The sequence below is a fragment of the Tupaia chinensis genome, unplaced genomic scaffold (assembly GCF_000334495.1).
Source record: "Tupaia chinensis unplaced genomic scaffold, TupChi_1.0 Scaffold000115_1, whole genome shotgun sequence".
Taxonomy (NCBI): Eukaryota; Metazoa; Chordata; class Mammalia; order Scandentia; family Tupaiidae; genus Tupaia; species Tupaia belangeri.
In genome coordinates, this window is record NW_006159579.1 from 532,396 (window position 1) to 555,583 (window position 23,188).

Genomic DNA, 23,188 nt, shown 5'->3' on the forward strand with positions numbered 1-23,188 from the left:
CGAATGTTTCTCTTGACTCTTTTCAGATTTAAAGACCAGCATGCCCGAGAAGATAGAGCAAATGATAAAATGTGAGAAGGTCGGCCTGGCCGGCTTGGTTGGAGAAACGCTAAACCTAGTGGGCAACTCCAACTTGCTGTCTGTGATAAACATGGATTCACCCCTGGATGCACTTGGAGGCCTGGGTGGTGTTCTAGGCAAGGGAGGCAGCAGCAAGTTGCCCAAGTTGCCCAAGCTCCCTGAGCTCCCACTGACAAGTCTTACCAGTGGTATTCTCGGTGGCGTGGCAGATCAAGGGATTCTGGACTCACTACCCCTCGGTGCAAAGAACACTGTAAATGAACTCTCTGGTGCCCTTGATCTCCAAAAACCCTTGAATGGTGTGACTAATAAAGTCAACGAACTCCAAGAATCTGGCAGCAATCTCGTGGAGAATAGCCTGCAATCAGACATCGTCAAGAAACCAGTGGCCGGCTTGCTGGGAGACATAAAATTAGAGGAGCTATTACTAGGGTAAGTGCTTCCTTCATCTTAAGGCTTCTGGCACCAGAAAAACTGCTGATTTGGGCCATTCAAGTTCAACTTCCAGCACTCCCAACAAAGGGACAATCATGTTTTCAAAGAGCAATATATTCACTCCAGCTGAAATTTTGCCCTGTCAGGAGGACATGTGATCAGGAGTTCTTGAGCTGGGATCAGCAGGTAGCATTGTGGTTAAGACATGGTGGACTCCCGCATGGCCAACTGCAGCTTGAGTCCTAGACCTAACGGCTTAAAAACTCATGCTGGGCACATGTGTGTGCGTGCCTAAAATCCTGAGAGAAGAATGGATGAGAAGGGATTGTGGCATGGCCATCCCCCCCAGGAAAGATTTCTCACTTTCCCTCTCATTGTCTCTGTCTCTCTCTGGCAAGCACATGTGCCCTGTGAAAAACAAACAAACAAACGAACAAAAATTTCTTGAGCTTAAAGAACTGGGTAGGGGGACCAGCAGTTAGCATAATGGCTAAGTTGCTGGACTCCCATGTAGTCGAACGCGGTTTGAGTCCCGGACCCGGTGGCTTAAACTCATGCTGTCGCATGTGCATGCGTGCCCAAGATCCCAAGAGGAGAATGGAGGAGAAGGGATTGTGGCATGGCCATCCCCCCGGGAAAGATTTCTCACTTTCCCTCTCATTGTCTCTGTCTCTCTCTGTCTCTCCGCTGAGCACACACGCCCTATAGCAAAAACCTCTCAAAAAAGAAGAGCTGAGTAGGTAAGGGAGCTTAGAGGTCAATGAAGTAGATGGTGGCTTTGCATTGTTTTGACTGTTTCAAAGGTATAGGGCAGTGATTAAGGCAGCCAGGTCACACATAGCTGACCATGGTTCAAATCCCAGCCCAGCAGCTTGAAGAACAGGATGGGTGCATGTGTGTACATGCCCCAAAATCCTGACAGGATGGAGAAATGGAGAAGGAAGGATTGTGGTAATGACCACCTCCATTAGGGATTTCTCTCTCTCTCTCTCTTGTATGAGCCCTATGGCAATAGAAAAAAAAAAAAAGTATTTCTCCTACTGTCCATGCTGATTCCTTGAACTAGGACTAACTCTTGGTGCTCTCACTTTACAGATTAAAATTAAGTAAAGTATCTGTGGAGAACGTAAATACGAGCATGACAACCGAAGGGATCAACGTCTTTGCTGATTTTTCTGCCTTCATAAGTGCAGACGGGTAAGCCTGTTTCCAAACCAGCCCACTGGGTTGCCCTGAACTGAGGCTGTAAGTTTCAGTGCCCAACAGTCAGGCAGAGATGACATAGAGTACAGGAGCATGGGTGAGGACGGGACAAACTAGGCACAGACACAGCGGCCCCTCCGCTCAGCCCAGAGAGCCTCATCCTCCGACGTGCAAGCAAAGACTTCCATGCACAATCTGCAAGTTCATACACAGGCAATGAGGACAGAAACCAGAGAATATACCTCATTGTGCCAGCTACACAGATCTTAAATAATACATACTTAAAAATATCCTGGGCTCTCCCTGGAGAATTAGCCTAATCTTACAAACATTGTCCTAGGCTGCTGGGGGAGATAAAGATGACTAGAATACCCTTGGGGGGCTACAAACTTAAACATGCATGCATTCATACACTTGAGGCATATATTTTTAAAAATTCACTCTGGGGGCCAGCAGGTGGTGTGGTGGTTAAGGCACTGAACTCCCACATGGCTGACCATGGTTCGAGTCCTGGACCTGGCGGCTTGCTTTCTCAGTTTCCCTTTCTCCTTCTCTGTCTCTCTCTGGTCAAATTTTAAAATGATAATAATAAATAAAATTAAGTAAATATACTTTTAAAATAAAACCCATTCTGGGGGCCAGCAGGTGGCATAGTGGTTAAGGAACTGGAGTCCCATATGGCCAACCGTGGTTCAAGTCCCAGACCTGGCAACTTGCTTTCTTATTTTCTCTCTGTCTGTCTGTCCGTCCATCTGTCTCTCTCTCTCTCGCTTTCTCATGAGTCCACATACCCTATAGAAAATTTAAATAAATAAATAAATAAATCTGTAGAAAAATTATTTTAAAAAAAATACCACTCTGGGCACAAAGCCACAAGTAAAGGTAGTCCTTGTTCCACAGCAGGAGGAATGTACTCTTGACCCTTTTCACATCTGAACACCTCTGGATTTGCTCAAATATTGGGTTGCCAGAAAAGTCATGACGCATTTTTGCATAGAAAAATGTGTCATGACTTTTTCAATAATCTAATAAATCCAGGGAGGAATATGTCCACAGTGTAGGGGCACAGAGGAAATTAGAGGGACAGGGCATCCCCACTGGTGACAGGATAAGTCTGTGGACTAAGACACACAGTAAGGGTACTTCTCACTGATACAGATCCTACCAGGCACCTAACTCTATGAACTCCTTGAAGCCTTTCTGCAATCTTATCAGAAAAGCAGTTCTGTTTCCAGACAGGGAAAACTAGTTCAGATTGGCAAAAGCTGTTATAAACCTGGCTCAGAGTCACAGTCCTAAATTACGGCAGTGACCAGTATAGTGAGATATGTCAGGAGGAGCCATTTGTCAAGTCCAAAAATCCCAGATTAAAAAGCTCCAGGGGCCAGCAGGTGGCATAATGGTTAAGGTACTGGAGTCCATGTGGTCGACCACAGTTCAAGTCTTGGGCCCAGTAGCTTGAAAATCATGCTGGTTGTATGTGCATACATGTCCAAAATCCTAAGAGGAGAATGAGGGAGAAGGAACTGTGGTGTGGGGTGAAGGTGATTCCTCATTTTCCTCCTCACTATCTCTCTCTCTGCCTGTCTCTCTCTCTCTCTGGCAAGTGCTTGTGTCCAACGACAAAAAAAAAAAAAAAAGCCACTTAAAAAAAAATAAAGACCAGCTCTGACCAATGGTGGGTTTTTTGTATGCTTTGCCCACATGACAGAAAGCTGGAAAACTGGGAGTCAATGTGAACCTGTAACAGAAACCTCATTACAAGCTGGGCTCATGCTACCATCAACAGACAATTTTCTGAGGCCTGGCTCAAACATTTACCGACTGTCAGTGACTAGTCAGCCTCTGTATACTGTGTACAGGGGATAGCTAAACTTGAGGGGACCAGCAGGTGGTGTGGTGGTTAAGGCCCTGGACTCCTAGATAGTCAACTGTGGTTAGCTAGACCTGGTGGCTTGCGTTCTCACTTTCCCTCTCTCTCTCTTCAGGAGCACACGTATCAACCTTGAGGCATATGACAGGAAAGCTCCTAAGTTCTCTCTCCTCTGTTATCCTTAACAAAGATACAAGGATGGTTCCCAAAATACTTATTGCTTCTTCTGTGCAACACCTTGCAGCCAGGCTTGGTTTCACCTGCATCTTGATCTCCACAGCCTGGCGGGAACTGTTGTCCAACTGCTGAAATTTTCCGTGCATGGACAAATAACCCTGAATCTTGGCATTCCCACAAATGGCACCCAATGCGTCAACTTCCAGATCCAAGGAAAAGATGTCTCAGTGAACAAAGTAACACTTGGTCTTGAGAAGGAGTAAGTGAGACCATTTTTATTTCTAGACCAGCTGGCTTGTGAACCAGCACATCCCCACTGGCACCACCCATAGAGACAAGCTTGTCCAACATCTGGCTTGAACGACCAGTAAACAGAGGCCCAGAAAGGGCTCCCTAGGAATGACTCCCTATGTTTTAACACAGCCCTTCCCTCACCCTGCCTTCTGATTGCTAAGTGTACTTTTTGTATTTCATCTATTTTTTTGCATAAGCAGTGCATTCACCTAGTCAAAATCTAAAAAGTACAAAAGGGCAAACAGTAAAAAGTCTCTTCAGGCCAGCATGTAGCATGGTACTTAAAGTGGCTAGATGCTGCATGGTTTGAGTCCCTGACCCGGCAGTTTGAGAAATATGCTGGGTGCATGTGTACACATACCCCAAAATCCCAAATGAAGGAAGAGAAGGGATTTTAGCAAGACCATTCCCCATGGGGTAGGAGGTGCTGTCTCCCTCTCTCTGTTCATAAATGCCCTCTGGGAAAAAAATTTTAAATAAAGTATCCCTCCCAGCCATGCATGCCAACTAGCTAATTATTCTCCCTGGAAGCAACCAATGGATCTCGTCTTTCTGTTTGCTTTCAGAGATGTTATTTGCACGTGCAAGTAATTTTCACTGATGTATTCTCACACAGAAAGAGGCAGAAAGTCTATAAACCTTTCTGAAATGTCATTGTTTCACATGACAAAAATAGCTGGGAATAAGTTCCATCTGTATAAATAGCTTCCTTGATTTTTATGACTCCCTAGTATTTCCTTATGAAGATGCACTTAAATGTATTTCACCAATCCCATATCAAAGTGTACTTGCTTCTTTCCAGTTCCTAAATGTGAATCCAATTGCCATGAATGAGGTCACAGACAAGTCTGTCTAGCAAGTGTACAGTAACAGAATAATACATTCGTCAGGGGGGAATTGCTGAAGCAGACATCATGTACATTGGTTAATTTGCAAAGTACCCTTCCATCCTCCATAATGACTGAAGGTGAAAGGGCTCTGTCAAGTGTACCGAATGAGCAGCAGGACATCACGGAGGTGGTCATCAATGGGTGGGTTTTCTCTGATGTTTAGGCAAATCCAGAAACACAAGAGTCACAGTTTTCCACATGCATCTCTCCCAGGCTCCTCGGTGCTTTGCCTGTGCCTTCTCTTCTGCCCTTGAATGATATTGTCTCTCAAGTATTGACAGTAAAGATAAATGGGAAGGTAAGTCCTGGGAGAGAGGCGAGCACCCACTCAGAGGTCTATTCACTGGGGGCAGACAGAAAGGCACATTCCCCTCAGATCTGGCCTGATGCTAGGGGAGACTCAACATAAGACACCAGGCCCTTGGGGGGGGAGGGTCACAAAATCAAGGGGGCCAGACTCGTGAGGCCAGACTCAAAAGAGCCAACTAAGTATTAGACAATGCATCGGGTTGGTGAGAGGAAGAGATGACCTCTGCAAAAAAAGGAAGCCAAGAAAATGGGACAGGGAAGGGAAGGCAGTCAGGGAAAAGGAAGAAGAGGTAGGGTGGGAAGGAGACCAGAAAGCAGTGCTTTGTCAGCAAGGCTAACCAGTGGTGACTCCACAGATGAATGAACCAAACTCCTGTGAAAGTGATTTCAGTGATCCCTACACTTGCAAGAACTGTGAGTATAAACCCCACTCCCGGGGACTGCCCACATCAATGGGCAGAGGTGACTGAGGCTCCCTCAGGGATCCTACTGGGTGATGAACTAGAGAAGAAAGGGCTTTGAGATGCCACACCATGCACCTCCAAGAGTCCCACAACCTCCTCTCCATACCTTCTAGGCAGGAAACCTCTCGGCTTCCCTTAGACTTGATCCCACTTTGACTTACTTCCCAGGAGGGAACTGAACCAAGAGCCCTTTGGGAGTTTCCCTTGGGGCTCGCTCATTCAGAGTCCAAGCAAGAAGCAGACCTAGGCCCTCACCCAAGGAGGCTAGGATCAGAGATCTCTCAGTGTCCCCAAACATATGTGGAGAGATGAAGATGATAGGACATGGGTTGGCAGCCACCTAGGGAGCTGAAACAGGAAACTGATGAGACTTCCCAAGACCCTGAGAAGATGAAACGTGGGGCTGGTCAGCTAGACTTAGCCTCCTTGAAGGTCTTGACACATGAGGGCAGGGGCAAAGTCTTCCTTGGCTCCCTCATATCCCCTTTCCAGATGCATGAGGAGAAGCCAGTGAGACACCAGCTTTCTGCTTGGGACCCAGGGAGCAAGAGGGGTACACACTGGTCCCGTGTGGGGAGGGCAGAAGTGGGCAGAGATCATGGGGAACATAAAACTAGCATGGTTTGCTATGATCTCTCTGTGGTCTTTCTCTCCTCTCACCTGCAGCTACTGGCTTGTTCATTTACCATGTGAAAAGCTTCAGTATTTCCACAGCCGGCATCTCAATCAGCTTCTGTGTAAGTGTTCTCTGTCCTTATGATGGCTTCTGGATGAAGGTGCTGACATTGCTGACAACACATACTCCAATGACAGGACAAACCAGCCTTCATCCCTTCTCAGGCCCCCAGATCCTTACCATAGGTTGGACCTCCCAGACAACTCCCTCACAACTCCAGAGCACCAACCTTGGCGGACAGCTGTGTGTTCCCTCAGTTAGGTCAATGTATGCCTTGAGGGGCATTCCCACAGTGACAACTATTTCTTGAACACTAGGAGGTACCCAGTTCAGGTTACCATAGGCTGAACCTCCCAGACATCCCTCACAACTCCAGAGCACCAACCTTGGCGGACAGCTGTGTGTTCCCTCAGTTAGGTCAATGTATGCCTTGAGGGGCATTCCCACAGTGACAACTATTTCTTGAACACTAGGAGGTACCCAGTTCAGGTCTAGACCCCCTAGTGGACAATACATAAAAAAATGAAAAGTTGGGACCAGCAGATGGCATAATGTTTACGTCGCTGGACTCCCACATAGCCAACTGCAGTTTGAGTCCTGGAGCCAGTAGCTTGAAACACATCAAAGTGTGAGAGTGTGTGCCCAAAATCCTAAAAGGAGAATAGAGGAGAGGGGATTACAGTGTGGCCATCCCCCCTGGGTGGGGGGCAATTTCTCACTTTCTGTCTCTGTGTCTCTGGGGAGCACACATGCCCTATAGCAAAAAATCCCTCTGAAAAATAAAATGAAAAGTATTGACTCTCCCCCACACCCTCTCACCCACAGTTCCCCCTGTGATTTACCTTCTTGGTCAATCAAGGCCAAAAATATGTGGAAGAATGCCAAGGTTTGGGATGCAGTTAGCTACCCTTCCAGGAATCTATCCAAAACAAATGATCTAAGCACTGATATATTTTAGCACAAAAAGTGCCGGTATTGATGGAAATAGAAAAAGAAAAGAAAAACTGAAACAAACAAAAGGGACATAAGTCAGTGAGGTGTGAGATTAGAAATGTTAACATTTGGAATGGTATGCAGAAAAATAGAGTAAGAAGAAATGAGGTGTGCAAGCAAAGACATGTAGGAATACCAGGGACACGAGGCAGGGATCCCTCTTCCCTTCTTCCGACTTGCCTGAGTATTCCAACTTTTCTTCCATGCGGAGTTTGCATTTCCTAAGCAGAGGGGAAAGTGTGTATGAGAGGAAAGGATTAATTATTGGAGGCCAGAAGACCTGTGAAAGTGCCCTGAGCTACACTGCAGTAGGGACCCCATCAGCCAGAGCTGGCGGCAGGTCTTCCTTCTCCCAGGTTCCAGCCCTCTGGTCACCACAATCAGTCCCCAACTCTACCACAGCCCTTAACAGGGAGGCTGGTGGCGGAGGGCAGGGGGGGGGGTCAACCACTGTGTGTCTTCATGTTCTTCCCATTGCGACACTCATTAGGGTTACCTCTCCTTCATTTGCTGTCAGACCCCCAAAGGCATTGGAATGGCTGGTAGTCTCTTGCGGTGACAGGGATTTCTCTGTTCTTCTCACTCTAGGCTGACATCCACTTGCAAGACCATAAAGCCCCAGTGCCTGGAAGTCATCTCCCTTCAGGTCCTAAAAATGCCAACACTTCCCTGACTTTGTCACACATGATGCTCAAGACAATTGTCACTGAAGCTGCCAAGAACAGTTCTGTCAAGGTAAGTGTCATTAACATGGTCTTTAGGACTGCTCTGCTCTTCACTTAAGCAGAGTCTGTCAAGCTCTGAGAGAGAGAATGTGGGGATGGAAGTGGTTTTCTAGACATTCTGTCAGAGACAAGCATGTTGAATGCCACAGGATTATAGCATTCTCTCAATAATTGTAGAAGTGGATCCTGTGTACACCCTTGAAAAACAGACAGCAGGGATACAGGAGGACAAACGCTTTCTGAGGACTGTGTGGCAGGTGTCTACATAATTAATGTCAATTCATCCTCACAATAAAACCTAGTGCAGCACTACGACTTAGGTTTTCTTATTCTTGGTTTACAGGTAACCAAAGTGAGAAAATGAAGTCACCAACAGCCACATCATGGCAAGGGTAGTGGGTTTATTTACGTGTCAGGTAGTCATTTGCTCAGGGACATGACAGTGGAAGAAGGAATAGCAGCAATAACGACAATAACCACTGACTGCTTTCCTATTTGAAATGATGTACAACATTTCCTTGAGAGAGTATCTCAGAATAACCCAGTGAAAAGCCAGCCATTGACGCAGTGGTTAAGGCAACTGGATCCCATATGGTCAACTGTATGGTTCAACTCCCAGACCAAGCAGCTTAAAAAGCACACCAGGCATGTGTGCAAGCATGCCCAAAACCCCAAGATGAGAGTGGAGAAGAAAAGATTATGGTATGGCCATCTCCCTGGGGTGGGTGCTTTCTCACTTGCCCCCTTATCTCCCTGTCTCCCTTTCTCCATAAAACATACATATCCTACAGCACATTTAAAAAAAAATAAAAAGAGAGCGATCCAATGCAGAGCCATCTTGCCACAAGAACATATAATAGATGGGACCATGCATGGTGGTTAAGGGCACTGGATTCCCACATGGCCGACCGTGGTTCGAGTCCTGGACCTGGCGGCTTGCTTTCTCACTTTCTCTCTCTTTCTCACTCTGTCCTTCTCTGGTCAAATTGAAATAAACAAATGAATAAATAATAAATAAAAGTTAAATAAAATAAAATAATTCTTAAAAAAAAGAACATATAATAGAAAATAGGCTTCAAATTGGAGAAGCTGTAATATAAGAGTAAAATGTCATGTGTTTTATCTGCCCCATCATATTTCAAGGAAAAAAAATAGACAAAGGAAATGTTTGGTAATAAACTTTCTCTGTCAAGTTCATGGCACCCAACTCCTGTGAGAGACTTTGTCAAGTTCATGGCACCCAACTCCTGTGAGAGGATCAATGCATATCCTTTATTTGTTAAAGAATTCTTTTTATTTAATTTTATTTATTATTGTTATTATTTTTCAGTTTGCTACAGGACATATACACTCACCAAAGAGAGAGAAAGAGAGGGAGAGAGAAAGGGATAGTGAGAAAGCAAGCCGCCAGGTCCAGGACTCAAACTTGGTTGGACATGTGGGAGTCCAGCACTGTAACCACACCACCTGCTTCTCTGATCAGTGCATATTTGAATGAATGATTTGAATGAACATGCCATGTTTGATAATGCAATATTCTGTACTCTTTTTCCACACTCTAAATGACATTTCCTTTACAACAGCTAAATGACGTGGAGGCACACATGTATAAAATAACCTACTCCTTCCACCAAGACAATACAGCCCACGTCTTCTATCAGACTGAATTGAAAAAAGATGGTCAGAACTTCGCTAACGGGGAAACGGTGAGTGCTAAGAAATGAATCAGATCTGAGCTATGCGGAAGAATGGCAAGGAGCCATAACATTTGGTGAGATAAGCTGCTCCCAAAGCCCTGGAGCCTAGAGTGCCTACATGTCCCTAGGATGAGAGAGACCATCCCAAGCCTCTAAGGGGAAATGGAGTACACAGGTTGGCTTGGGAGGACAAGGTGGACATGCCACGTCACCTGACGTTTGGTGAGTAGCCAGGTCAAGGTACTGCATTTAACTCCTACTCGTTTGTGTCCCTTTAGGACCTTGTGCTCTCACACGAGTGCACTATTTCACAGGGAAAAGTGGTACCAGACATCAGAATAAAGAGGTACTGTCCATAATAATTCTGTCAATATAAGAGACAATATCAAACCCAGCACAAATCACACGAGCACAATAATGGGTGTGGCTCATAGGAAATAATTACAGTAAGATCAGAATGGAGCTGCAAACTCTCATGGTGTTACTCACCTTAAATTTGTGCTTTCTACTCAGTAGTTTTCCATTTATAAGTGACTTTTGTTATGAGGCACCTGAGGCCAGCCACACTGGTCTGATGGGAAGACCTGAGTCCTTATCCTGAGGTTCCCCTGTCCACTCCAGGTGTGCATGTGTGCACATACCATGACCCTGGCCGCCTGAGTCTGGGGGTGGATCACAGTATCACAATATGAAGATCCTGTTTGGGGTGGCTGATTCCCTCTTGCTCTCTCTTGTTCTGTTTTTCTCTTCATGGAAAACATAAACTAAAATAAGAAGCACCTGAGATAGGACATAAAGACTAAAAGCAGGAGCAGAACCTGAGATAAGACATAAACTCTACGACAGAGTTATATATTTATATGAACCTAATATATCTCTGTTCTTTGTTTCCTGACAGCTCAGAACACACTGTGACACCCCAGGAATTCGTAAGTTGATTCCATTTTCAACATATTTATCTGTGATACATGAGCCATTATTTTAATGCTAAAAGCTCAGTGACATGGGGACTCTGGAAAGGAAAAGGTGAAAACAAGATCACAGACAAGAGCTCTCCCTGGGCAGCTCTTAAGCCTCACTGTTCAGCCCACTGTGGAGTTCCACATTCAGTCAGTGACCTGAGTGGGCCCGGAATCCATGTGTTTGTAGTGTCCTGGGGTTCCAATACACCAGCCAGCCCAGGGATCCACTGGAAGCATGAACAGATAGATGAGCTAGATACTGATCTGATTTGGTTCATGGCAGCTTCTCAGAAATTAGCCGGCCTTCCATGACCTTAGCCCTCCCCTCAACCCAAGCTCCATGGAGTGAACATCTGGATCATTAGCAGTGAGCACAGAAGAGGAGGAGGGATATAGGGAGTGAGGAGAGGGCCCAGGGGCTAGGTTCCAGCTACAGAGATAGAAACTGACAAGTTCACTAACCAACCCCATGTGCAAGACATTCCATCTTGAGCACACCTTAATTTAACAGATGTGTATGAGCACCTACACACACCCCACCATGCAAATGGCACAAGACGTAGTGACGAGGTGTCTAACTTCAGGAACCAACATGTTCATGTGAGGGCTGAATGGGAATATATAAATGTATAGAAAAGTTTTTTGTTGTTGCTGTTGTTTTTAGAGAGATTTTTACAATAGGGTGTGTGTGCTCCCTGGAGACAGAGAGCAACGGAGACAGAAAGAGAGAAATCATCCCCCAGAGGGGATGGCCACGCTGCAATCCCTCCTCCTCCATTCTCCTCTTGGGATTTTGGGCATGCATGCACACATGCCCAGCGTGAGTTTGAAGCCAGGAGGTGAAGGACTCAAACCACAGTGGACTACATGAGAGTCCAGCAACATAAACATTATGCCATCTGCTGGTCCCTAGAAAAGTATTAAGAGCTGGCAGTCACATGTTGTATGGAGGTACACCATCCTAGATGGGTGAACAACCTCATGACTATGGTCTTAGGACCTGGGGGCCATCCCTTACCCCTGAGATAACAGGGATCTGTGCTGGACAGCTATGTGATGAACCTGGGTCTGTGCTCAGAAGCAACTTAGAAGGAATGAGTCCTGACTTCATATAATCTCTTGCCCGAAAGGGGACACAGACACGGCTATCGCTGTCCGCGGGGTATGAAGAAGATAGAGTGGACAGAGCATCAGCTGGGAGATGGACAGAGGCTTTACTGAAAAAGTGATGCCAAAACTCAGTCTTGAAAGGGGAGCAGTTTACCACACGGACCAAAATTATGTCCCAGGAGAGGGAACTGGATGTGCGAAGGGCAGACACATGGGCTCACAGGCCTGCTGGGGAGGTGCACAAGGAGAGGAGGAATGAAGGGAGCAGCAGCAGAGAGGGCCAGCTCTGGGAGGGCCTCACTTCAACATGAAGGAGACAGGGTGTTCTGCAACACCCAGTCCTCCCCACCACTGAATTTGGAGTCAGTCCTGAGGATACAGTGCTGTCCTGCTGTACCGATGGCAGTCAGTCGGTAACAGGAACCCAATAAACCTTGGTTCAAGGACCAACCTAAAGAATCAAAACCTACTGCAGGGACCAGCAGTTGGCGTAATGGCTATGTCGCTGGACTCCCACATAGTCGACCGCAGTTCGAGTCCCGGACCCGGTGGCTTAAACTCAAGCCAGGCATGTATGCGTGCGTGCCCAAGATCCCGAGAGGATAATGGAAGAGAAGGGATTGCGGACATGGCCATCCCCCCTGGGGGGTGATTTCTCGCTTTCTAGCTCTCTGTCTTTGTCTGGCAAGCACACGTGCCCTATAGCGAAAACCTCTCCAAAAAAAAAACCCTACTGCGGGGCCTTTAAAAACCCTCCAGGGATTTAGAGGCCCAAAGGATAAAGAGACCCATGTCCCCACCTGGCTTTGTTTGGTAACAGATTTCTACTAGGAAACTTCCTGCATGTAGAGGTCCCAAACTGCTGTCCCCTGAAACTGCTGTCCCCTGTGAGGACCAGCTGGCAAGCTACTGGCTGTACTGATGAAAATTCCCTTCCCATCTCTTACAGAAAGAGGAGGTGCAAAAAGTGCTGGTTGCAGTTCTACAGAAGTTCTTCGCTATCGTTTTAGGTATGTGGAATTAATTATCTGTCCACCTGGGAGAGTTACTGTCACAGGAAAGGGCCCAGGGGGTGAGCTAGACTGCAGAGCAAGGCAGCACTGAGCACAGGGCCATTCTGACAACAGTTCAATCTTAGAACACATTTTTTTAAACTACTGTGCCACTGTCTGGTCCCTGCCTTTTTGTTTTTAGATAGCAGTTTCCAGCATATTGCCATGGCAAAAACTGAAAACCAAAACCAAATCAAAATATTTCTTCTTCAGCTCCTAAAGAATTCTACTCCTCTAGGTGTCTTCAGGACTTAGGGAAACACAGACGTTGGTCATCTGAGATTATCATGACATTAGGGCTTTAAGAACTTCTCTCTTTTTTTTTTTTGCTCTAGGGCACATGTGCTCACAGGAGAGAGAAAGTGAGAAATCACTTCCCAGGGGGGATAGCCATACTGCAATCCTCTGTCCTCCTCTAGGTATGTGGGCCACACACACATACACATGTTCAGTGTGTTTTTCAAACCACTGAGTCTGGGACTCAAACCATATGGTCAGCCATGTGGGATCCAGCACTTTAATCTCCATGCCACCTGCTGGCCTAAGTGGCTAATTTTATAAATCTTATGACCATCAAAAAATGATGGTGTGACATGCCATCAGCACATATTTCTAGTTAATTCTAAAGTGGCTCAAAATAGTGCAGGGCCTCTTTCCTATAAGATAGTTAGGTCAGATATGCCGGCGTATCACTTGACATTAATAATTGGATATCCCACCAAGTTTTCATCTTGGCATTGCCAGGTTCCCATTTGATGCTACAATCTTTTTTGTTTCTTTGTTTGTTTGCTATCCAACTCTCACCCTGTCACCCCATTAGACTGGGGGAGAATATGTGAGAATATGTAGATCTTTACTCAAATCACTCCATTGGAATGTGCAGGGGAGAGATTTCTCCAAGAATACATGCACCGTCAAAAATCTCTCCAATTAACTGTGGCTAAAACAACCTAACCCTTGCTATTGTTTCTTTCCATTCATATCCTAATGTGGTCTTTCTTTATTTCAGAACTACTTAAAGAATGGAATATACCATCAGGAATAACCTCAAGTCTAGACAACGTCAAGATTAATGTGGTGAACTCGGTAAGAGAGAGAAATACGTTTTCCTTTGGCATTAAAGCCCACTATGTGCTTAGATCTTCTCAAAAATAAGGGGTGCCAGTGGCATCACAGCCTGGGCCTTTCCTGCCCAATCAGCTCCATCCGATCTCCCCACTCCTTCTTAGGCAGATTCACTGCTCAGGACACAGTCCTAATGCTAAGTCAGTCTTGATCACATACAATCAAGTCATCTGTTCCTTGCCCCACAAGGACTCACACTTACCTGAATACATCTCAGCCATTTCTCTGCCAATTGTCCCACTACATATGCCTGACTCACTCTCATTGTCACCTTCCACCTTGCTGAGGCCGTTCAGTCTTAGCCGCCTTGACTCAAGTTGCTCTTTCTTGTCTATTTAACCCTGAACCCAGAGAAAATATGAATCTACTTCTCGAAAAACAGTTAAAAGAATGGAATGGCTGTTTATTTAACTTTGTCACATGATTTTTTAAAAAAAGAATTATTTTATTTTCTATTTGTTCATTTTAATTTGACCAGAGAGCGACAGAGAGAGAGAAAGAGAGAAGGGTAGAGTGAGAAAGCAAGCCGCCAGGTCCAGGACTCAAACTATAGTCGGCCCTATGGGAGGGAGGCCAGCGCCCTTAACCAACATACCACCTGCCAGTCCCAAACTTTGTCACATGATTAAATAATGAGGATGGAACTAGAAAAGATACATGACAAAATAAAGAAGTTCAGAATCTCCATAACCCTCAGACATTCCATGCTTAATACATCTACTTCATGAGTTATTAGAGCTGACCAAGAAAATATCTACTTTTTTCACTTTGGCTCAAACCTCATAAGTTATATAGTCCTAATTTTACTTAATACCTGTGTTTGTGGCCAAATCAATTACTAGAGTAATTCCCACTCCATGCCCCATAGCTAAAAAATAACCTCGGACACATCACTTACTGCCCCCCACTCTGAGTCAAGGGGTGAGATCAGATGAATGCCAAAACTGCACTGCAGCTACAGGTGACTCAAAGCTTAACCAAGATGGGTTTAAACAGCAAGAGTAAGAATCATAGGTAATGAACATTCAGGATAGTGTTATCTTCAGAAGTGCCTTGAATAAGGGTCCAAATATGACACCAGAATCAACATCTTGGCTAAACTACATCTGGATGGCTCCATCAGGAGCCTCACCCTCTAGTTCCTTCCATCACAGTTCAAATAGTGATGACCCAGAAATAGCTTCTGGGGTGCCACTGGCCTGAACTGCTCCATACTCACATTCCTGAAGCAAATACTGTGGTCAGGGATGGAGTCCTCTGGCCGGCTCAGTTCATACCTGCAGTCAGCCTATATATTTAAGTATATAATGGGTTGTCCTTTATTTCCCCCACAGAAGGATCTTCAGGCAGCAAACTGAACCGAGCACACCTAAAGCCAGGCAATGTTCCAGTGTGAAGGCAAAAGTCACTCAGGAAAACTCCATGGGATAATAAACCGAGGACATTCTTATGATTAAGAAACCAAGTAGAGTTAGTGTTCTTAAAATATCAAATGTCCTTTGGAATTCCCTGGCTACCTTGAATTAACAAGTGCAAGAAAGAAAAAAATTGGAGGATTTTTGGGTTTATTGTAATCATCTTTAATAAATCTGTCTTCATGCAAAATAAAAATGTCTCTCATGTCATCAATTCCCACAAATAGGAATTTCTTCATGTGTTCATGACAATGCAAAGTACTTCTTACTTGAGACATAAAGATTAGTAACATGAATAATGAGGCAACCAAATTTACTCGACTTACCTAGCATATTAGGAGACAATCTCGATGATGAAGACTTCTTCACGCATTTCTGCCCCCCACCTCCCCAATTCTAAATGTTTTTGCACACTGGACCAACATGAAAGCAAGAGGCACAATCAAAATGCTGAAAACTGGATGGAACAGAGCAGATAAGAGCCTGGTAACACAAAGAATGATGCAACAAACAATACAGGTCCCAGGTCAGTGACTAGAGGTCCAGCCAAGAGTCTATGAATAGAGAGGCCAGCAGGCATGGTGGTTAAGGTGCTGGACTCCCTTATGATCAACCACAGTTCAAGTCTCAGACCTGGCAGCTTGCTCTCTCACTTTCCCAGTCTCTCTGGGGAGTGCATGTGTCCTGTAACAAATTTTAAAATAATAAATTAAATAAATAAATAAATAAAAATTCTTTAAGGAAAAAGAAAGACGAGTCAATAAATGCAGAAAACTCATGAACATTTTCTTTTTTTTGAACATAGGGGTATCTACAGACAGTGTCAGAGAGAGGGAAAGTGAGAAATCACCCTCCTGGAGGGATGGCCACGCCTCAATCCCTTCTCCTCCATTCTCTCTTGAGATTTTGGGCACACACATATATGGGGCCAGGATGATTTTCAAGCCACTAGGTCTAGAACTCAAACTACAATTGGCCATGTGGAGTCTGACACTTAAACTACCATACCACCTGCTAGCCCCAACCAATAAACTTTTATAAGAAGGACACTGGGAACACAGCTGTGATATCTATACCAAATAGACGCCCTCTTTCCTGTGCCCCGTGTCCACATGACGCATCTGTTCTGGAACTAAAGATCATTTTGTGGATACAATGAAGATACAGGAAGCAAGGCTAGAAACTGGGCTTACCTCACTTTAAGGGACAGTGTCCCATAAAATGATCAGGGCTGGTTCCATGGCCTGGTGATTAGGGTAGGCTAATGGCACAGTTCTAGTTCCAGCAGCTCAAGAAACACTCTAGGCACAAGTGCATACATGCCCAAAATCCCAATGGGAGGCAAAGATGAAAATAAATTGTGACAGGGACCAGCAGTTAGCATAATGGCTATGTTGCTGGACTTCCACGTAGTCAACCGTAGTTCGAGTCCTGGACCCGATGGCTTAAACTCACGCCAGGCGCTTGTACGTGCGTGCCCAAGATCCTGAGAGAATGGAGAAGAGATTGTGGCGTGGCCATCCCCCCTGGGGGGTGATTTCTCGCTTTCTGTCTCTCTGTCTCTCTCTTTCTGGCGAGTGCACACGCCCTATAGCAAAAAAAATAAAATAAATAAATAGTGACATAACCATTACCCATGGGGAGTGCTTCCTTCTCTGCTCCCCTCTCTCTAGCAAGCACACCCACACTCTGACCAAAAGAAAGTAAAAACGTAACATTAAGGGACCAGTTGATGGCATAATGATTACATCGCTGGACTTCCCCGGAGTCAATCACAATTTGAGTCCCGAACCAGGCAGCTTCAAACTCATGCCAGCAGTGTGTATATGTGTGCCCAAAATCCTGAGAGGAAAATGGAGAAGGGATTGTGGTGTGGCCATCCCCACTGGAGGATGATTTCTTGTGCTTTGTCTCTCTCTGTCTCTCCTGTGAGAGCACATGACCTATAGCAAAAATCACTCAAAGAAAGAAAAGAAACTATTTTTTTTTTTTGAGAGGTTTTCGCTATAGGGCGCGTGCGCTCGCCAGACAGACAGAGAGAGAGACATAGAGACAGAAAGCGAGAAATCACCCCCCAGGGGGGATGGTCAGGACCTGGCAGCTTCATTTCTCACTTTCTCACTTTCTCTCTCTCTGTGTCGCTTTCTGGTCAAATTAAAATAAATGAATGAATAAATAAAATTTAATAAATAAATAAATCTTTAAAAAAAAAAAAAAGTTAAATCACACCATTATCTTCAACCTTTGTCCAGACCTGAAGTCTTGACTTGCCTCCAGTCCAATACCTCCTCCAGTAATCACATTGTGGCAAACAGCTATACAATCAGCCAGTTTTCAGAGCTAGACAGCTGGAAATCATTCTGGAATCCAACCTCTCTCCCAAGAAACAGACCAAGTCCTATTGATTCTGCCTCAACATCTCTCCAATATGTGTGTTCTCTGCATCACCATCCTAATCCCAGTTATCCTCATCACTCACCAGGGCAACCAGTCTCCCTGCTTCTGCCCTTGCCAACTACAATCTATTTTCTACCTGATAGTCACAGTACTGTTAATAAAACACATATCCTCAGGACCAGCAGTTAGCGTAATGGCTACGTCACTGGATTCCCATGTAGTCGACCGTGGTTTGCGTCCTGGACCCAGTGGCTTAAAACTCAAGCCGGGTGCGTGTGCGTGCATGCCCAAGATCCCGAGAAGAGGATGGAGGAGAAGGGATTGTGGCGTGGCCATCCCCCCAGGGGGGTGATTTCTTGCTTTCTGTCTCTCTGTCTGTCTGGCGAGCGCACACGCCCTATAGCAAAAAACCTCAACAACAACCAAAAAAAAAAAAAAACCATATCCTCCCTCTTAAAAATCTCTCAATCATCAGTAAGGACACAGAAAAATCATTGCTACCGAGAATGTAAAAAAGTTTCAACCACTTTGGAAGAGTCACTACTCCTCAAAAAGTTAAACACAGAATAAGAGCCAGGCAGTGGTACAGCAGTAACACAACTGGACCTGAATGTGAAATGTTCTGGATTCATGCTCTAGGCCCTCCCTGAGCATGCTGGGTCCGTGCATGTGACTACAATCCAGACCTCTGAGAAGCAGAATGGATCACAGTGTGAAGACCCTATGGGAGGTGCCTCTCTCTCTGGGTATCTTTATCTCTGCCTCTTTTTCTGTTCTCATGGGAAGAAAGAAAGAAAGAAACTCTTAAAAAAAAAAAAAGAAAAGAAAAAAAGATTAAATACAGACCAGACCTGGCCCCAGCAATTTGAGGTATACAACCCCCCAAAAACAGAAATCCGGTATTAAAGCAAACTCTGTACATATTATTCACAGGGGCACTACTCGTAACAGCCAAAAGGAGTAAAGGACTTATGTGCTCCTCTATGGATAAACGAATAAACAAATGTGGTACATACATACACTGGACCATTAACCAGCCTTTAAAAGGAGTGAAGTACTGATAAATGTCACAACGTGGATAACCTGAAAAACATTATGCCAGGGGCTGGCAGGTGGCATGATTGTTAACTCCCACGTGGCCAATTGCAGTTCAAGTCCCAGACCTGGCAGCTTTCTTTCTTTCTTTCTTTCTCCCTCTCTCATCAAAAGTGAAAAATAATAATAAATTGAGTTAAATCATTAGTTTTTAAAAGAGGAAAACATGCCGAATGAAAGAAGGCAGATACAAAACACCACATATTATATGATTCAGTTCATATGAAAAATTCAAACAGGTAAATTCATAGAAACTGAATATGGAGTATTAGTTTCTGAAGTGCAAAGAATGGGCAATGGAGAGTAACCTGAAAGACACACGGGGTGCATATGCATGTATGCCCAAATTCCCAGAGAGAAAGAGAGAGAGAGAAGGGATTGGGGCATTACCATTCCGTCAGGGACTGCTTTCTCTTTCTCCCTCTTTCTCTCTGGTCTACACCTATATCCTCTAGCCACCCCCCCAAAAAAAAATTTTTTTTCTTTCTAATTAGAAGTTTATTTTTGGGGATCAGCAGATGATATAATGGTTACATCACTGGACTCTCACATAGTTGACCATGGTTTGAGTTCCAGACCCCCGATGACTTCAAACTCACACTGGGTCTACGTGCGTGCATGCCCAAGATCCCAAGAGAAGAAGGGAGAAGAGATTGCAGCGTGGCTATCTCCCCTGGGGGGGGGGTGATTTCTCATTTTCTGTCTCTATCTTTCTGTCTCTACAGCAACTATATGTACCTTATAGCAAAAATCTCCCCCAAAAAATCATTAATAAAGTATAAGATAAAATATTGCAATCAAGACACAAGCATATGAAACTGCTGGTGGTATAACATGACATAGTGGGCTTTTTATGGGCTTTGTAAAGTGTGTATTTGTGGGTGTGTTTTAATCTTTCCAGAGCATTCACTGGAAAAAGAGAGAGAGCAAGCAAGAAAGCGCCCTCATGGGACACAGTCACACTGCAACCCCTTCTCCTCCATTCTTCCCTCCTGTTGAGATTTTGGGCATGCATACACATGTGTCTAGTGTGATTTTTCAAGCTGCCAGGTCCAGGACATGAACTGCAGTCAGTCCAGTACCTTAACCACTATAGCACAACATATGGTGTGTCTTTCAAGCCACCAGGTCCAGGACTCAAACCATGTGGTCAGCGATATAGGATCGAGCTTCCCCAACCACCCAGCCATATGGCTGGCCCCAGTTTACCCAACTTTTTGTTGTTGTTGTTGTTTTTGTTTTTGAGAGGTTTTCGCTATAGGGCACGTGCGCTCGCCAGCCAGACAGAGACAGAGACAGAAAGCGAGAAATCACCCCCAGGGGGGATGGCCACGCCGCAATCCCTTCTCCTCCATTCTCCTCTTGGGATCTTAAGCACACACACACACGCGTCCGGCATGAGTTTTAAGCTACCGGGTCCGGGACGTGAACCGCAGTCGACTACGTGGGAGTCCAGCAACATAGCCATTACGCTAACTGCTGGTTCTCCGGTTTACACAACTTTTAAAACAATGAAGTGAAGACTTGAACCAAAGTCCTCTGACAAAAATTCCATGCTACCACCTCTTAGATGTTTTTTTTTTCCTATTATGCCTATAAAATAAAACAACCTTGACAGTGAATAAGCTAAGAACACTACTCAGAGCCTATTAATGAGTAATAACATTTTCCCAAATTACAAGTATTGTCAAATGTAAATGCAAAGAATGAACTGACAGGCTAAAAACAGAGGCCCATAATAGAGACTAGCAGAAAGTATAATGGTTACATGACTGGACTCCCACATAGTCGACCACGGTTCGAGTCCCAAACGTGGCAGTTTAAACCTCACGCCTGGTATGTGCACATGTGTGTCCAAAATCCCAAGAGGAGAATGGAGGAGAAGGGACTGCAGCATGGCCATCCCCTCTGGGGGCTGATTTCTTGCTTTCTGTCTCTGTCTCTCTGGCAAGTGCATGTGCCCCACAACAAAAATCCTTTAGAAAAAAAGTTTAACAAAGTGAGGCAACAGGCAGCTGAGTCAATGGTGTCAAGTGAAAATGTTAGAAAGATCTGAGCAGTTTTCGCCATGCAAATGGTTCTCCCCTTCTTCTTCAGTTGCTATATCCAGGTAAGGACTTTCCTCCTAGAGGACAGAGCTTTGTAAGTGTCCAGGAGAGCAAACTAGACAGGTTAGCAGTGTCCGTAGCAGAAACTGAGTTGGGAAGGTTGGGAAACACTTAACACAGAGAATGACGGAGAAATCCCAGACACACTAACCAAGGCAAAAATGAAGTAAAAGTAGAGACACCATGGAGCACCTTAGATAAATTTTAATGATGTATTTTCTATGTGACATGATGTTGCTTCGCCACATGCAGCGTGTCTCCAAAGCTTTGTCACCTCTTTCCTCAGTGGCCAGCCCTATCTCCTGTTGCGTTGGAAGGACTGCTCGATTTGACTGTGAGGCCATCCACCCAGGTCAACAATGTGCTGAGGAGGCCTTCAGAGTGGTCCTGCAGAGGACATGTCCTTTAAGTGTCTGAGAGCTGGCGGAAGTAATCTGAAAGAAAACCAGTCAGAAGAAGGCAAATTGATCAGACTGCACCACACTTAATGCGGAGCCTCAGAGGAGAGGCCACCAAAAGGAATCTGAGGGAGGTGACAGGACAACAGAGACTGTGTGATTCCTGTGTACCCCCAATCCTGGAAGAAGACTGATGAATAACAGTGCTCCCCTATAATTATGAAGTCAAAAATGGGTCAGTCTCAAATAGCCACTTCTTCCTTTTCTCTGAGATGGTTCCTCCCCAGCTCTAAACACATAGTCCAGGTGTGGGCTGCCCTCTAAGCCCAGGGATGAGCTGTGACACAGGCTGGGCCAGTCAAATCCTTCCTTGGGACATTTATGCTCAAAATGTGAAGAAAAGGGTTCTCTTTCCTCTCCTCTCTCATCCTGAGAGGCTAGGACTCCAAAGGACTAATGGTCACATTTCTTACCATAAGAACAAGTCAGCCCACTAGTAAATATTTCTGAGTGTTTATTATGTTCCAGGAATTGCTTTAGATGCTGGAGATAGAGAGATGAACAGAACACATATTTTCCCTGACTTTACAGGAGCTTTCAGGAAAAGATAGAGAGTATGTAAAATAAATTAAAACAATTTTGGACACTGGAAAGGGCTATGAAGACAAAAATAGTTATTGCCATAAATGGTGATGAGAGGAAGTCAGGGAAAGATGCTTCAGAATTACAATGTCCAGTGAAGGTCTCCCCAGAAGGTGATATTTGAAAAGTTAAAAAGGCAGTCAGGCAAAGACCAAAAGCCTTCTAAGCAAGAAAGTCCCTGAGGAGTCAGCCAATGGCATGGTGGTTAAGATAGTTGGATCCTGCCTGGCTGACTACACAGCTCAAATCCTGGACCTAGCAGCTGGAGAAATGTACCAGGCACATGTGTGTGCATGCCCAAAATCTCACAAGAAGAACTGAGGAGAAGTGACTGTGGCATAGCCATTTCCCTGAGAGATGCTTTCTCAATTTTTCTCTCTCTGTGTGTCTGGAGAGCACATATACCCTGTAACAAATTTAAAAAGAAAACAAAAAAGAAAGTCCCAGGGCCAGCAGGTGGCATAGTGGTTACAACAATGAATTCCCACATGGCCAAATATGGTCTAAGTCCTAGACCTGGCGACTTAAAAATCACACCAGGTGCATGTGCACACATGCCAAAAATCCCAGAAGAACAGAGAAGAGATTGCAGCATGGCCATTCCCCTGGGGAGTGATTTCTCACTTTCCCTCTCAGAGTCTCTCTCTCCATCACACACATGTGCCCTATCGCAAAAACCTTTTTTTGTTTTGTTTTGTTTTGGGTTTTTTTTGGAGAGATTTTCACTGTAGGGCGCATGCGCTCGCCAGACAGACAGAGAGAGACATAGAGACAGAAAGCAAGAACTCACCCCCCAGGGGGGATGGTCACGCCACAATCCCCTCTCCTCCATTCTCCTCTCGGGATCTTGGGCACGCACACACACGCGCCCAGCGTGAGTTTTAAGCCACCGGGTCCGGGACACGAACCGCGGTCGACTACGTGGGAGTCCAGCGACATAGCCATTACACTAACTGCTGGATCCCGCAAAAACCTTTTTTAAAAAGTAAGAAAAAGAAAATCCTGGGACCAGCAGTTAACGTAATGGCTATGTCGCTGGACTCCCACGTAGTCGACCAGTTCGAATC

At 45.1% G+C, this 23,188-nt stretch overlaps 1 protein-coding gene across 1 annotated transcript in view; it reads right to left on the reverse strand.

Moving 5' to 3' along the window:
- Positions 1-21,267: 21,267 nt before the first annotated feature.
- The window catches only part of CDK5RAP1 (CDK5RAP1 mitochondrial tRNA methylthiotransferase), a gene marked incomplete in the record, with an annotated part of 35,534 nt that continues 33,613 nt past the window's right edge, over positions 21,268-23,188 (reverse strand). The window contains 1 exon segment of the mRNA XM_006144007.3: positions 21,268-21,515. Coding sequence (XP_006144069.2) covers positions 21,435-21,515 — 81 coding nt within the window.